Source organism: Myodes glareolus, chromosome 2, assembly GCF_982192425.1.
Source record: "Myodes glareolus chromosome 2, mMyoGla1.1, whole genome shotgun sequence".
Lineage (NCBI taxonomy): Eukaryota > Metazoa > Chordata > Mammalia > Rodentia > Cricetidae > Myodes > Myodes glareolus.
Genome location: NC_142027.1, coordinates 129931241 through 129948076, shown reverse-complemented (window position 1 = coordinate 129948076; position 16836 = coordinate 129931241). Strand labels below are relative to the sequence as shown.

General features: G+C 50.4%; 1 protein-coding gene and 1 long non-coding RNA gene across 2 annotated transcripts; one reads left to right on the top strand and one right to left on the bottom strand.

Moving 5' to 3' along the window:
* Positions 1–1603: 1603 nt before the first annotated feature.
* Crybb1 (crystallin beta B1) lies at positions 1604–14496 on the bottom strand. The gene is made up of 6 exons (XM_048450647.3): positions 14255–14496; positions 12736–12920; positions 10504–10622; positions 7101–7233; positions 3715–3857; positions 1604–1874 (listed from the first exon to the last, which is right to left on the bottom strand). The coding sequence occupies exons 2-6, from the start codon at positions 12907–12909 to the stop codon at positions 1691–1693; spliced, it is 753 nt and encodes a 250-aa protein (XP_048306604.3). The 5' UTR covers positions 12910–12920; positions 14255–14496; the 3' UTR covers positions 1604–1690.
* On the top strand, positions 6116–7475 carry LOC125410919 (uncharacterized). Its single transcript, XR_014998767.2, has 2 exons — positions 6116–6753; positions 6972–7475. It is a non-coding gene; the product is annotated as an uncharacterized LOC125410919 (long non-coding RNA).
* Positions 14497–16836: the final 2340 nt, after the last annotated feature.

Sequence of the window (16836 nt, the reverse complement as noted above, 5' to 3'; positions counted from 1 at the left end):
GGTGGCAGGAAGATGCATCTGTTTTCTTTTAATCACCTATACGTCGGCGCCATCTGGGCCAGCAGGGCTCTGTGTTTGCTCTGCCTAGAATATAGCCTTCCCTATGCTTCACGCTTCACGAAGCTGTCTTTGGCTCCATCACTTGAGCCTCTTCTCCTGGAAGATATCCATAGCAACACCCTTCTCACCACATCCGGCTGACGTCAGTCAATACTAACTGTTGATAACAGGAGTCAATAATGCTTATAGAGATTTCCGGAAGACATGGTTCTGGGTGGACATGAGGGCTGAATTGATTACTCCAAAGTAATGCTCCTTTCAATCTTCATTGTTTAAACAGGAACATTAAAAAAAATCAGATGGTTTGTGCTTTTCTTCGACACTTGCTAATCAGCGACTGACTCATGTCAAGGGCAAGTGAGCTAGAGTCCAGGAGACTGTAGCTGCTGCTGGGACTTAACACACAGCCCTCTTTACACTGCCTTTGCTCTCTTCGTGAGATTGCCTACCGTCCATAGTATCTGAGGTTGAGTTTCTGCTTCCTGGAGTGCTATAATAATGTTTTATTTACAAATTCACGAGTCTATTGAATGTTCCAAGTGCAAATGCACTCTAGAACATTTGCAAGTCAAGCAGAGAGTCACCTGGGGAGGATGAGTGTTTGCCGGGCAGGCCCCGAAGCCAGATCACCTGGATTGGAGTGCAGTCACTCACTGTGCGGTCTTGGGCAAGTCTGTTCCCATCTCTGGGCCTGCTATCCTTCACGTGTTCGACTGGAAGGATTATAACACTAATCTAAAGTAGGCTGAAAGCTACAGGGAGCTGTGTGTGATGACTCTAGCAGGCAGGCACAGTGGTAAACCCGGTGATCTCAGCACTTCTGAGGTTGAGGTGGGAGGATCCCAAAGTCAAAGTCAGCCTGGGCTACATAGCAAGGCCTTGTCTTTTATATATATATATATATATATATATATATGTATGTATATATATATGTATATATACATATATATATGCACACACATATTTTATGTACATAAGTGTTTTGTCTGCATGAATGTTTGTGCATCACAAGCATCCCTGGGGTCTGTGGAAGCCTAAAAGGGCATCAGATGCCTGAGGACTGAAGCTATAGCTGTTTGTGAGCCCCCATGTGGGTGTTGGACATTGAACCCAGGTCCTCTAGAAGTACAGCCAGTGCTCTTAACCACTAAGCCATCTCAAGAGTCTCTAGACCTTGTCTTAATAAATAATTAAATAAACAAACAAGCAAATAGGTTGGGGATGTTGCTCAGTTGGTAGAACTCTTTCCTAGCATGTGCAAAATCCTGACTTCAATCCCAGGCAGCATAGTAGCTCACGCCTCTAAGGAGAAGGCAGCTCAGAAATTTAAGGTTATCTTTCACTATACAAGGGGTGCAGAAAACCAAGGTCATACTTGATTATACAGGAAACTCTTGAAGAAAGTTTGGGACATAAGACCTGCTCCCTCCTCAAAAATAAAAAAAATCTTTGAAGAGATTTCTGTATTTATGATTGATTTTTCTAGTTGCTACTACAAATAGATGTTGCAGGTGGGCACACACTGTTCATAGACCCGAGGGTATTTCGGCTGTAGGAACTTTTTATTAGCAGGAGGAGATGGGATAGTTTGAGACAGGGAGGGCTGCAGCGGGGAGGAGTGCAGCTTGGCTCACTTGGAAGGCTCTGCGGCCAGCACCGGGAAGCAGCCCTCATGATGCCACTGGCGGTCCCGCAAGCGGCGTACAGCCTGCATCTGTGGCTGAAAGGCGCCCCACTCATTCCAGTGTCGGAAGTCGCCGGGCTCCAGCAGATACTGATAGCCGCGGTAGCCTGGGTACTGGTAGCCGACCCATCTGGGAAGAGAGTGGGAAAGGTGTAGAGACAGCCAGGGTCCTCCCTCTTCCCCAACCTCTCTCTTGTTACCCATCTTACAGCTAGTGTCCCAGGAGGGTCCACACACCTGCCTGGCTTGGCCTTTCCAGCCCCACGCCTTGGGACATGGCCTTCCCGTTTCCGGTAGGCCTCAGTAGATTCTCCTCTGAAAAGGGGCACTGTCACTTGGCTGCTGTTTTGAGTATGCTTGGGGACCAGATGAAATGAATGCCCCCACTGTAGGCAGTAAGTCCACATGAATGGGTCCAGGAAGGACGGAATTTAATACATGAATCTTGAGCTCCCAGCAATGAGGACAAGGCATCAAGAGCCATATCTCCAAACCTGAGTGGTCCTTCATATGTGGGGTTCTCTCTGGCTACTGTAAGCCCTGTCCAGTGTCAGATAAATAACCTAGAGTCAAGTTCAGAACTTGAGCCCTGTGGGCCTTAGCTTACTCTCTGGGAGTGGTGATGGCAGTGATGCTACTCGCTCCGTTTCTGATGGGGACTCATTTCCTCTGATGGCTGAGTGCAGCACAGAGGTTCCCTCACCAAACAAAGGGGCAGTCAGCGATTCACACTACGTTTGATCCTTGCCTGAACACAAGTCAGGTCTTTCCAAGCCCTTCTCTGACCCGTTGCTTGCCCGTTGGTTTCTGTAGAGGAAGAGCCAGATCCCGTCCTGTTCCTTCTACACTGCTACAAGTGGGCAGCCAAGGCTGGACCATGTCCACACTGTACAGAGCACACTGGTGTCTCTAGTGCTGGGCAGAGGAAACCCCTCTAAGCAGGGAGTGGCCTCAGTCCCAGCCTTCCCTCTGTGTGCCCAGCATGTGGCAGGCTCTCAGACAAGACTCAGAATTCTGAGAGGAATGGATGAGGTTCAGGGCAAAGGTAAAGGGGACTAGGAAAAGGCTACCATCCTGGAAGCACTACAGAAAGGCGAAAAGGACACTCATCCACAGGGTCCATGACTAGAGACACGGCCCCTGATCCTCCCTAGGTTCTTGAAGAAGTAGGGTAAAGGGCTCTGCTTGGGAACCTCAGATGCCAGGAATTAGGGTGGATGAGGAAGCCTCAACCACTATTGTGCAGCCAGCAGCCCTCAGGTGAAGACAGAGTGCCATCTCACCTAGGGACCTCTGCTGGAACTGCCCTCTGTCCACATCAGTTCTGGCCAGGGCCACATTATTCCTGAGCAGCTGAGAGTTCTCTCCACTGTGGGCTTTAGTATGTAGATGGAGGTGGAACTTGTCATGTGCCACAGAAACGTGTGATCTGTTGGCAGAACCCCAGGACCCAGTCTGTCCTGGAAGACTCTGTGTTTGTGTGTGTGTATGTGTGTGTGTGTGTGTGCATATCTATGTGTATGTGACTGTGTGTGTGTGTGTGCATATCTATGTGTATGTGACTGTGTGTGTGTGTGCATATCTATGTGTATGTGACTGTGTGTGTGTCTGTGTGTGTGTGTCTCTGTGCATATCTATGTGTATGTGACTGTGTGTGTGTCTGTGTGTGTGTCTGTGCATATCTATGTGTATTTGACTGTGTGTGCCTGTGTGTGTGTCTGTGTGTCTTTGTATATCTATGTGTGGGTCTCTCTGTGTATGTGACTGGGTGTGTATGTGTGTCTGTGTGTATCAGTGTATGTCTGTATATATGTGTGTTTGTATGTGTCTGTGAGTGAATCTGTACGTGTGTCTATGTGTTTATGGGGGGTGGTTATGAGATCTTTCCCAGGGACCTGATATGACAATTCACTTCTGGCGGCCTTAGCCTCTCTCTGCACTTCTATGAGGCCCAGAACCTGGTTGCTTACGTGCCACCGGAGACGGTCACGCTGCCCACACGGTCACAGAAGCCATATACCCAGAGGCTGGGCACATCATCCTCTTGGATCTCCATGGTGTTGCCCTTGAAGTTGGCTCCTTCAAATAGGCAGATCTTGTGCTCCTGGGAGTCCTGGGGAGGTCAAGACAAGTCAAAAATGGAAGCGGGGGTGGGCAGAAGAAAGCCCAGGGACTTCTTGGGCTTGCCCAGTGTGGACCCTCCTCCTCTGGGAAGAGAGGATAATGGTTTCTACATCTCAGGTGCCCAAGGATAAAATGGAATCATCCACACAGGCTTAAGTTCATATGGGGAAATGTGTGGCAGCAACACAGAGGCCCAGAGAGGGCAAACATATTGATTTACAGCACACAGCCAGCAAGGGATAGCACCTTTCAGAGAAATATCATCCCCAATTCCCAGCAGTTTCTGAGGTATTGGGAAGCCCTTTCAATGTCTCTTTATATGAATTCTAATCAAGTGAGCTGCAATGGATCGTGGTTGTAGAAGGACAGACAGATGGAGCGTGGATCTGCATTTGAGCCTGAACTGTGGTCCTTATGCCCGACACCTTGGGCATTTCACTCTGTCCTGCAGGCCTCAGTGTGTTCTCCTATAGAGTGGGTTTGCTGCCACTTCACCCCCGGGACTGTGGGTAAGAGACTTCGTGGTTGAATGATAGACCTGGAAGAGACTGAGGTGCACCCTTGAATGTCAGCATAGAAGAGTTCTGGCTGGAACTGGCGTTCTTTTGGTTGTTGATTTTGCTTTCTGTGTTGAGTGCTGGGGTGGAATTCCGATCCTGCTACATGCTAGGCAAGTGCTCTGCTACTGAGGTGAAGTGCCATGGGAACGTGCAGCCAACAGGGCAGAGCGAGGCCCAGCCTATTGCTGACAACGTGAAGAACTTCATTTTCCATGTTTGGGCCTCAGACTCCTCATTGTTACAATTAGTGTTGTAATGGCTTCTGCCTACTAGGGCTACTTTACAAATTCCACAAAAGGAAGAGGAAGCGCTGAACATCCAGCAGGTGCTCATTAAAGGGGTGCTTCATTCAACATTGTCACCTAGCAACGGAGGGGGGGCACAAGCACATCCTTCTGTGAGACACACTTACATGGAAGACTGTAAGTGAAATAAGTCAGTTAGCTCTCCCAGAGGGAAGAGCAGTGGACCAAGGGAGGAGTTAAAGGAGAAGGAAAATTTAAGAGGGACTGTGTAGGTCAAGCAGAAGTAGAGAGCTAGAGAGGGAAGTAGGGCAGAGGTCACAATGAGTGGAAGAGAAGGCATAGACAGCAAACATCCTTGAAAGAGGATGTGTGGTGTGAGGTAGGGATGGAGACACAGGAGACAATCAATGCCAGTGACTATTACCTATAACTATTGCCATCTTGAGGACCTTGAGGAGGGTCCAGTCTGTGGCTCCTTATTGCAATGCAGGTGAGACCTCATGGTGCCCCATAAAGCCCTGTGGGACCCCCCCTTGCAGACACCCCTTCTCACCCTGTGCCCCCACCCCCGGCCACTCCTGCTGCAGTCAGGTGATAGGGTGTAATTTCTTCAGCTAGTCTGACCTGCTGCAGGACTCTGACCTCCCTGGCCCCTGGATAGCTTTCCCTACAGCTGTCCTTGGGCCAGCTCAGCCAGTTCTCCAGCCACCCGCAGGTGCTGGCTGGCCTGCTTACTGCCAGGCCTAGTCTCCCCGCCTGCCAACCTACCCCAAGCAGCACAGACCAAGGTTTCTGGTTACTGATGGGCTTCCAGGGCCTGGGGTGAAGTTGGCAGAGTCAGGCCACCGAGAACTGTCTAAGAGGGTCTCAACTATGTACCTCTGACTGGCCTGGGATTTACCTTGTAGACCAGGCTGGCTGTAAACTCTCAGAGATCTGCTGTCTCCGGCTGCTTGAGTGCTGGGTTGAAGGTGTGAGCCAGCACATTTGGTCCCAATGGTCAGGTTTGATTTGGGAAACAATTGTTTAATTTCATGAAAGTGGGATGAAAGGGAGGCGGGGACCCAAGAATGATGTGTGTGGGGTATGCTAGGTGCTCGGGAGAAGGACAGTCACGGGGACACAGATGGCAAATCAGACAACTGGGCCACTTCCCTAAGTGTAAAAGATTTCCTGGGGTGGGGCTGGGGTGAAGGAAAGGGGCCGGTGCCCCCAGCTGCACCTACAGATTCGGAACTAATTCATCTGGGGTGAGGATGAATGGTAAGAGTCTTAAAATTTTTCTAATATATTTTATCTAAACATCTATGTCTAAAATATAACCATAATTTTAATTTTAATGTATCATGAGAGCATGATCTTTTATGCTCTTGAAAATGGTATGGTGGTGTATGTAAAACCAGGAGAATGTTATTGCTCTTCGCCATCCAGACCAGATCAATTTCACAGGCTCAGCAACTGCTTAGGATCTGGTTATGGTGTTGCACGCCTCTAATCCCAGGAGAAATATGAAGCCTGGGCTGTAGTGTGGGGCCCTGCACAAAGCAACACACACAACAACAGCAGCTACAAATGGCTAGTGCCCACTATATCAGATAGCAACTTCTAGATCAGTGGTTCTCAACCTTCCTAACGCTGAGACCCTTTAGTACAGTTCCTCATGTGTGGTGACCCCAACCATAAAATTACTTTTGTTGCCTCTTCATAGCTGTAATTTTGCTACTATCATGAGTCGTAATGTAAATGTTTTTTGAGATAGAGTTTAGGCAAAGGGGTTGTGACCTCAGGTTGAGAACCATTGCTCTAGTGGTAACTTTATTGGCAAATGCACCCATTACACAGATGGGCATACAAGGCCTTCCAGGGTTTGAAGCTAAGCTCTGCATTCTTACATTGTGCTCTGTGAAGACTGAATTCCAGCCTGGGATTCTCAGCGTGCTGAGAGCACTTTGGCTGCCTAATCCACAGTGACGCATTAGTAACGCCTGGTAGTCCTGGGTGAGCCTTCATGAACACGTTTTCTTCACAGACATTTCCCACCTCAAGAGGTGAGAGTCAGCACCACCCGAGCCAGGCAAGCGTGAGTAAGAAGTAACTGGCTCGTAACTCATAATCAATTAATAATTCTGGAGCAACCACGCACCATGCAGGGCTATCTTCACGATCTAGAGTCATCTCCTTTACACCGGTCTAAACATCACAAAGCTAATTCAGCATTAATTGTCACAACTGTTTTGCCCAAAGTTCCTTTCTCAGTCACTTCGCAACTTTCTTCTTCTTTTTTCTTTTTGCAACAAGGTCTCGCTTGTAACCAAGGATAGATCTGAACTGATAATCCTGCTGCTTCCACACCTCCCCTGTGCTGGGACCATGGGCCTGTGTCACCACGCTTCCCTGCTCACCTCTGTCCCAGTCCCAGGCACTCACCATCCTGATGGGCCGGAAGGACATGAGCCGGTCACTGCGATAACTGCTGGTCCAGGTGTCCCAGCGTGGGTACTCCCCCTTCTCCAGGACAAACATCTCCCCACGGAAGGCAGACTGCTCAAAGGCCACCCAGCTGAACACAAGAAGGACCAAGAGGGACAGAGACGGGAAGGTTAACACATCAGCAAGTTCCCTCCCCAGCACAGAGGCCCAGGCACCAAAATGAAAATCCCAAGTGGGTCCAATGGGTCTGGGCTTTATTCTGTGCTAAACCCCTTACTTTCATAAGTGCCATCCCCCTCCCAGGCTTCATCACTTCATCTACACTAGCATTTTCTGGAGTTGGCAAAGTATTAAATGAGACACTATTTGTCATTATCTGAGCAAATTATTTTAGCCAATATGGGATCCACACAGACTTTAGATGCTATAAGGACCTGGGGCCAACTAACTTACCAGGAAAGATTTTCTTTTAAACTCACTAATAACTGAGGGGAAGTCACTGCTTGCTGCTAATGTGATTCTGATGCCTGCTGGTCACTTCTTTCCAGCATGGGAACAATAGGCACTGGTCCCAGCCCCTCAGGTCATGGTATGAAGTGCTGCTTTGGGCTCAAAGCAAGGCTTCATACAGGTACCCGTAACAACGGAACTAGGTTTTAAATTGCTAGAGTGGTGTAAGCTTGCGTTCAAAGAATTGTTTAAAATAAAACACCATCCTGCAATTCCAGCACAAGGGAAAAGCAGCAAGATCAAGATGTCTGTGGCCAGCCTGGGCTACATAGTGAGACCCTGTCTCCAAACACTGAAACAAAATCAAAGGAAGTCAAATGTGAGTAGTCCCAGAAGTCCAGATAGGAGAGAAAAAATAATTCCTATTTGCTGAGAACTAGCCTGGCAGTCGGGAGGCCCACGACTAGGGTGGGAGGTGCAGAAACGGAACATGACAGCGAGTCTCAGGCACCTGGTGAATTCTCATGACGTGATGGCACATGTGAAGGGTCTTTCACAAAGGGAAAATTAGACATTTTTCACCACAGTCTGATTAGGAAGGTTAGGGCAAAGATTATGGGGGGAGGGGTGATCTTCAGTCTATGTGTGTGGAATTCTAAGGGACCAAGAGATAACCAGTGGAATGCCATGTTATCTCCCTGAGGGCTACTGGGACCTTCTCACCAGAAAGATGGCAATGAGGAGACACCATTATGGGCTAAGAAAAAATCATCCCATGAGCCTCAGGATATTGCCTGAGGGATGAACCAACCACATTAAAGTGACAGAAAGAAAGATGTGAACTTGTCCTCAAAGAACACTACTGAGGTTTTGTTAACAGACTGGAGAAAAAGAGAAAAATATGGCTGGCTGGCTGGCTCACTGGAAGGATGGATAGAAGGGTAAATGTATGTATGTATGTATGGATGGATGGGTAGTGGGTTATGGAGATAAATGAATATATGGATGAATGTGTGGGTTGATGGGTGGGTGAATAAGTGGATGGATGAATGAGTGAATAGATAAGTGGATCGATAGATGAATGCATAGGTGTGTGAGTAGAGGGATGAATAGGTGGATTGGTAGGACAGGAAGATAGGTGTGTAGATAAGCTGAATAGTTGGATGAATGAACAAATAGGTGATATAGGGATAGAAGATGGATAAAAGGAAATGGATGAAGACTAGACTGATGGGTTAGCCTATAGATGGATGCACAGATGAACGGGTGACACATGCGGTGGACAGAATGTGTAGATGGGGAGGGAACCTCAGAAACTGGTGCCACACAGGTATGAAGATCAGAGACTAGGGGAAATGACAGACCTACGTTCTAATCCCAGCTCATCATTGACTTATTCACCACGTGACTTGGAGCAATCATGGATGATAGTTAAACATTAGTAAAAGAGAAAAAGTGACTGCATGCACATCTCTGAAAAGTTTGAGTGTCTGAAACCAGGGAACTCATGGAGCAGACTCAACGTGAAGCTCACACAGTAATCTCATCTATGACTAGCGAGGGGAAGCTGCTGCTCATGTAAAGACGAGACAGATGTGGTCTAGTCACCTCCTCCTCTCCCTCCACATTCCTCTCTCCTCTTTGGATAGCCCATGAGGACTCAATCAGCAGTGAGAAATGCCAAGTAAGTGTCCCGGTGCCCATTCTCATTGCCTGTGACTCATCCGAGTCACAAGCAAGGAAAGGAGGACAGGAGCCCTGAGAGGTGGTGCCCAACCATGGTGTTGGGTTTCAGGTTGAGATTTCCCAGGTAATGTCTCTCCTCTCCTTCTCCTGCTCATCTCTTCATCCTTTTCTTCCCACACACCTGCTGATCCCGACAGAGCCCTTGCCCCTGGATCTCAGTCCCACGTCTTTCCCTTTTGGGCACAACCCCTGAACAACAGCAACAACAGAAAAGAAAGGACATGGGTACAGCCGTCTCTCCTTTTGAGAAGAAATACTCTGGCTTTGAGTCATCAACATCCCAAACATTCTGAAACCTCAAGATGGCCACATCCAGCAGTTCCTGTCCCAGATGGGCTTAGGGAATGGGTGGGACTGACTTGGGGTTGACCACACCAGGGATGGAGTGGGCGCGAGAGGCGTGAGTGGCCCCCAAAACAGAACATAGACCACAGAGTGCTGCTGAGACCCACAGGGAAGTAGGGGAAGGTAGATGGCCAGCACTGTCGCCTGCCATGCTTGGATGTCTACAGTGCCAACCCCTGTCTCAGAATCATTCTTATTATTATTGTTTCAGCTTCAAGGAAGCAGGCTGGGAGACAGGACAAAATACAGGAAGGAGTGAGCATTGGAACCCAAGTAGGTCCGATCTCAATCTGACCTTGAACCCAAGCTGGTCCTTCCTTTTGTGCTGTGGGCAGCTTGAGATGCTTTAAACACTGACTGGCCATTCCCCTTGGGGATTCCATGGTGGAGAAACAACAGCAGAGAGGACAATGGCCTCAGTTCATGGAGATAACCCAGGAGAGACAGTTTTCTGCTTCTCAGAAAACCGGGAGTAAAACCCAACAGCCTGTGACAGATGTGGACGCTGCCACTCAGCGTGGGTGACCTCACCCATTGACTAAGCCCTACAGAGCCAAGGTCTCCCTGTCTGTTGACTGGGGAGTGGGGTAGCCCTCTCTCAGACAACCTGGTGCTGTTATAGGTGACAATGAGTGCACCTGCTTTTCACACTACAAATGTTTGGGAGAGGTGATGTCTGGGGACATGTGGTTCCTTTCAAGGTAGCCTTACAATGCCAGGTCATCTCTGAGTCTCAGTTTTCTCAACTGTCAATGAGGGAGCACCATACCCCTCCCCCAGGGTGTGCAGAGAAGCCAGGGAAAGACAAGGGGTGACTGCTGAGTGTGGTAGAGAGTGTCCCTCCCCGTCCAGTACTCACGGTCCTGAGATGACGATCAGGCTGCGCACTCGATCAAAACCACGATCCCCCAGGTTCAGGCACTCCCCCGAGAATTCAACCCTACGGCCCTGAAAGTTTTCCTGCTCGAAGACGACCAGCTGTCAAGAGAAGCCCCCCATGACCGGGGCAGATTGAGGGGTCACCTGGCTCCATGATCCTGACCTCCAAATGAACAAATCTGATAGATGAGGAGCTCAGATCCAACAACTCCTGAAGGGCTTGTGTCGGTCATTGTCAGGATGCCATGAGCCTCAGCCTGCCCCATCTTCCCACTACTGAACTCAAGGTCAGTACCATGGTCAGGTGCAGAAATGGGGAGCCGTGTCTCCCATTCAAGGTCTCCCTATGTAGCCTAGATTACCTGGAATTTATTCTGTAATCTGGGCTAGCCTTAAACCTGGAATCCTCTGGCTTTCACCACCAAGTAGTGGGACTAATTGTATATGTGCCACCGGGCCCAGCCCTTCTAGTTTCTTCTCTGTGTTATTTCTCAGCTAGGCATGACCACTTCACCAGGAGTCCCCAACTTGGATCTTCCACTTACTAACTCATATTCCACTGCATACATGGCCCTGACCCTGTTCTAGATGCAGAACCCACTTTCACCGAGAAGCCTTCTTGGATTGCTCCTGCTCTACACTGGGCAGGAACCAAATGCCTTCCACTGTGGTACCCCTCATAGCCAGGTACTACTCTGGGAAGTCACCACTGTCTCTGGGTCTCCCTCCTTCCCCTCCTCCTCCACTTTCTCTTCTTCCTTCTTCTCTTTTTCTTTTTCCAACCTCTACCTTCAAAGGGCTCCTTCTGGACAGGGCATATATGACCTGTTTCCTTATTTGTGGACCCAAATATAGGTAACGCTCACTTACCCATAACACAGTGCACAGCCAAACCCTCATTTCTCTGCACCCATCATTTGGATTTTTGCACATTTTCTGCCCCAACAGCAACACTGTCATTCAGTGATGTTAAGGCACCTATCTGGCACCAGGTTCAGGTGGCAGATACTTAGAGTTGAGGTGATTATGGTAGGGATAGTGTCCTGACGGACCCTTGGGGCCAGGTAGAGGGTTTCCATCAAATCTTAGCTTATATATGGATTGTGGGTTTGCAGGTAGATGCATGCTACCTTGTTAAAAAAGTAAATTTAAGTCAATGATTAAATGTAATGACATAAATCAAAACCAGCCACATCCAGGCTAGATGTGAGTCATAAACCAAGTGTGGCCAGGGCTCTACCTGAGGGTAAAGCCACCATAAATCAAACCCCAAGGACGGAGAGTCTGTCTCTCCAGGAGCCCTGCAACTTGGACCTAGGGGAAGAATTTCCAGGAAAATCAGAGGTCAGCCTGATGGCCTAGTGGCTCTCCTGGGATGAGTGGTTCCTGCCACCAAACACACTCCCCTCTGGTTTCTGGCTTTGCCAACCACTAAGCTTCTACGTACAGTCTGGCCTGGCAGCAGGCATCTTGCAGCAGGAGGACCACTTCACACTTCAGGGAATTCCCTTTTCTTCCAGGCATGTGGAACCCTTGAGGTTCCCAGACTGTCTGGGAGGGAGAGGCCAGGGAGGATGGAGAACAGGCCAGGGAGGATGGAGAACAGGCCAGGGAGGGTGAAGAACAGGTCGGGGAGGATGGAGAACAGGTCAGGGAGGATGGTGAACAGGTCAGGGAGGATGGTGAACAGGTCAGGGAGGATGGAGAACAAGGTCAGGGAGGATGGAGAACAGGTCAGGGAGGGTGGAGAACAGGTCAGGGAGGATGGAGAACAAGGTCAAGGAGGATGGAGAACAGGTCAGGGATGATGGAGAACAGGCCAGGGAGGATGGAGAACAGGTCAGGGAGGATGGAGAACAGGTCAGGGAGGATGGAGAACAGGCCAGGGAGGATGGAGACCAGACCGGGGAGGGTGAAGAACAGGTCGGGGAGGATGGAGAACAGGTCGGGGAGGATGGAGAACAGGTCAGGGAGGATGGAGAACAGGTCAATGAGGATGGAGAACAGAACAGGGAGGATGGAGAGCAGGCCAGAGAGGACAGAAAGCAAAAAGAGTCAGAGGAAAGAGAGCATAGGGAGGCAGAGACTCAGAAATACGGAAGGGAGGAGAGAAGATCTGGAAAGGAGAGAGAATGAGGAGGAAGGGGAGGAAGGGGAGGAGGGATGAGGAGAGTGTGGACTGTAAAGCCTCCCCCACCCACCCTGTCCTTACCCTGTAGCTTCCAGGAGGCAGGTCCCCTGTTTTGGCGCTGGGCCTAGGCACAGAAGCTGGGACCGGGGTCAGGCCAGGGGCTGGGGCTGGCCCTGTGGTTGGGCCCCCCTTCCCCTTGCCATCAGGCCCCGGGTTCACCGCCATAGTGGCCACAGCCTTAGCAGCCTGAGACATGGTTCCTGATGCTGCAAAGAAAAATAAATCTTTGGGTTGAATGATTTTGGGGCGGCAATCCCAAGCGGCCTCTACCCTTATGCACCTCACCCTGTGTTGGTAAGGCTCCTTCACAGACATCGACTACCCCTGGGAAACAGACACACTAAAGCTATCCCTCTCCTGGGCTATGTCCTTCCTTCAAGTCCCACACTCTGCTGCTCTCTTCCTTGGTCCCTTGTGCTTGTTCACTATCACATGGGTTTGCAGCAGGCTTTGCCACACCAGCTGAGTGATAGCCACACTCAGGAGTGTTCCATCAAATACAGTAACGAATGCCTTACACCCACCTTAACTGTGGGCTGAGGGGTGAGGGTCTGGATCTCCCGTTACAGTCTAGCTAGAGTAAAGGTACCCTGCCATCCACAGGGCAGTTGCCTCCCTCCTCAGCCAGCTGATGAACAGGCACCTGGGTTACTAAATGCAATCTTGTAAACAAACACTCCTGTCTAGGACAGCTCCTTGCTTGGCTCTGTGCTAGACGCATGGGATCTGCTCAGCCAACATCTGTTCAGAAACTCAGTGTAAATGTGTGCATCCTGAGCCTCTCCCAACCATCCGCCCCTGGCATCCTCTGAGGGCAGATGTGGGTGTGCAAACACCAGCCTGGCACTTGGGTTTGGCAGGTACAAGAAGAGGGAGTAGTGTGCTTCCGGCACCCTCCACCAGAACTGTGACTTGTGACCTCAGCTCTCCTGGTCCCTTAAGAAACACAGACTTCTTGGCACGGGGCATGCCTGATTGCACTATCCCCTGGATTCTGCTGATAATTTGCAAACCACTGGAGCACTGGGGCCCAGAGCAAACCCCTTGTGTCCATCTGGGTTCCCAACATCTTCTCTCTAACTGGGTGAGTGCACACCTCCCAGCCTTCCGCAGGAAGACTGGCTGCTCAGTTGCCCACACGTCGGAGCCACATCTGGGGCTTTCAACCACCCTCAACCCTGTCTCTGTCCTCAGAGGCCCCTCCTTGCCCAGCATTGTGTTCATTCTCCCTTCCCCTCCAATCTGCCTCTGGCAGATTACCTCTACCATTACTTGTCTCTCTGCCTCCCTTGCTCTATTCCTGTTTTGTAGTTTTGAGAGAGGGTCCCTCTCTGTAGCCCAGGCTAGTTTCCAATTCTCAGCATCCTCCTGCCTTGAGTGCGGGCTAGACAAGTATGTAGAGGCAGCAGCTCTGGTTTTTGCTTCCTCCCAGTGTCTGTTCAGTTCTTCTTCATACTCTCTCTCTCTTTCTATTTTCACCCTTCTTCCCTTTATTTCCACCTTCCCCCAGTTCTCTGGCAGTGTGGCGGTCCCCTCTTACCTGTGCTGGAGGCAGGCGGGTGCTGTGGGTGCCTCAGGGCCGACCCCCCATTTTATAACCTGGCAGACACTAGGGTCTATAGTGTGCAGTACAAAGAGGTAGCTGGCTCAGCAAGCCTGGACAGGGTCCAGGGCTGGCTCTGCCCCGGTACTGCACAGGCTAGCACTTTCCATTGTGAGCCTGGAACACAGTGAAACCCTGGCCCCAACCCTATTCTGACTCCAGTGTCCATTACCCTGGCTGGAGACAGGCCCAGGGCCTGCTGGCTGCCAGCCTAGGGTAGGGAAGGGGCACCAGGCTGAATTAGAATCCTGCCTCAGGACCAAACACAGCACGGCTTCAGAAGTCTCCATTTAAAGATACAGGTGACATGCCTCCCTGTGGGATGCTGTGCAGAACTGAAGGCAACATTGAGCTTGAACATGTTCCATCAAGACAGAAGGGCTCTCAGTTCACAGTCGCATTCCTGAGCACTTCTGTGTGTTTGCAGCCTTTGGCCTTATGATTGACTCGGAAGCAAGCCGCCCCACCCTGGCTCTTACTGCACCCGCTTCTTGGTTGTGAAAGGCTGGGTGCAGAGGTCAGTACTGGCCAGGGGAGGCAGGCAGGCTCTGGCCCGCATGCTTCATCTCAGGCCATCTGACCTTGGCACTGACTGAGGTCTGCCTGATATCCTGTTTCTAGTGTGGTGGTGTGGGCTGGATCTCAGGTTCAAGGCAAGGTCCTTCCTAACTGCCCATCAGCCCCCAGGGACTGAATCCAGGACTGCTGCCAGGGCGAGGAACATGGAGTCTCTGAGCAATCTCACACCCTACTACACATGGCTGGGCCCTCACAGGTCCCTGACGGCATCAGAATAAAATACGGGTGTGTGGGGGGGGAACTCTAGTGTTCACTAGAGGGTTGGGAGACAGGTAATGGACAGTGAGGACAGAGACAGAGACAGGACAGAGGACAGAGAGCAAAGGTGAAGAGTGAAAAGCAGAAAGGGAGGTGGAGAAGACGACAGAGGGAGAGCTGGAGGGAGCCTGAGGCAAGAGAGAAAGCCGGGTGGCCATGTGTCCTTGTGGGCCAGTGAACTGCAGCAGGTGGAAGGCAGATGGCCCCTGTTTGCCCAAACAGAAGAGAAAAGCTTTCACCCTTGTCCACAGTGTGAACTAAGTGTACTGAGGCATGTCTTTACCCCAGCGGGATAATTCTTCCTCTGAGAAACCCTTCTTCTTTGGGAATTTGGGAAGTCCAGGACCCCCATGCAGCCTAGCTCTATCTTGTGGTCACTCTGGCCTGGGACCAGTGCTGGCCCTGCCCCACTGCCCACGAGTCCCTCTCCCTGCTAACCTCCTCTCTGCCTTTCATCCCAGGCCAAGTCCTTGAAGGGCAAACTGGGAACACAGGATGGGGCAGCCACTGTGTGTCGGGCCAAGATGCCTGTGGTGGGGGCCACCCACAGATCTGGGCTTCAAGGGCAGAATCTGGGGTAGTTTTGTCCCCCTACCATCCTGCCAATGGGCAGCTTGCCAGAGGTTCTGGGAGATGGGGAGCAGCCCCTCTTGCTGGGAAGCTCTTCCCTGAGCACTTTGTGATTCTGTTGTCTGCCTTCAGACGAACCATTTATAGACAAGAAAGTGGGTGGCTCCTTTGTCCCCTTCCAACCCTCTTTCCCGTGTGGAATTGGCACTCACACTATTCTTTATTTCTTTTTAGTTTATTGAGACAGGGTGTAGCCCAGGCCGACCTCAGGCTCACTGTGTAGCTGAGGTTAGCTTTCCTGCTTCCGCATCCCAAGTGCTGGAATTACAAGTGTGCACCACCACGCAGGGCTGTTGCTTCTAACTTCCCGAGTCCAGACTCTTAGATGCTATGAGCTCCTGCTTTGGGGGAACTGTCAAAGAAGTACTTATAGTGATAAGTACTTCTGCTAGCAAGGATGGCAAAAGTCGCCAAGACCCAGACAGCTAACAGCTATCACACCTGTGCTCTCAGGCTAACCATTAACATTAAACATTTTTTATTACACACGCACGCACGAACACGCACGTGTGTGTATGTGTGTGTGTGTGTGTGTGTGTGTGTGTGTGTGTGTGTGTTCATGCGTGCCCACATGGAGTTCAGTTCTTTCCTTCCATAATGTGACCCTCAGCACTGGCCGTAGGTACCTTTGAACCATCTCATCAGCCATCAGTCCTCACTTTGTCTCTTTTGTTCGTTAGTTTTTCAAGACAGGGTTTCTCTGTGTAGCCCTGGCTGTCCTGAAACTCACTCTGTACACCAGGCTGGCCTTGAACTCACAGAGATCAGCCTCCCTCTGCTTCCTGAGTGCTGAAATTAAAAGTGTGTGCCCCCACTGTCCGACCCACTTTGTCTTTTTACTTCCATTTGATACATAAGTGCGGTTCAGTTGCATCAGGACCCTTCTCACAGGTGTGGGGTGCAGGACCAGAATGCTGCCTGTGGAGGCTGCATCCCACTCACCCTTTGCCAAGTCCTGCTTGTGTGACAGCTTTTTTGTCATTGCAGGAAGGAAGAGATGTTGCTATTTCCTGCCCATCGGGGACTCACTCTTTATCTGGTCACCTCACCCA

What these genes read in the sequence shown, in the direction of transcription:
- Crybb1 (XM_048450647.3), bottom strand. Translation starts at nt 12,909, where the DNA reads ATGTCTCAGGCTGCTAAGGCTGTGGCCACTATGGCGGTGAACCCGGGG. An exon ending in TGCCTCCTGGAAGCTACAGG is followed by an intron (nt 10,623 to 12,735) that starts GTAAGGACAGGG and finishes TTCTCTTGACAG; the next exon opens with CTGGTCGTCTTCGAGCAGGA. An exon ending in GTGACCGTCTCCGGTGGCAC is followed by an intron (nt 1,875 to 3,714) that starts GTAAGCAACCAG and finishes CTCTCTTCCCAG; the next exon opens with ATGGGTCGGCTACCAGTACC.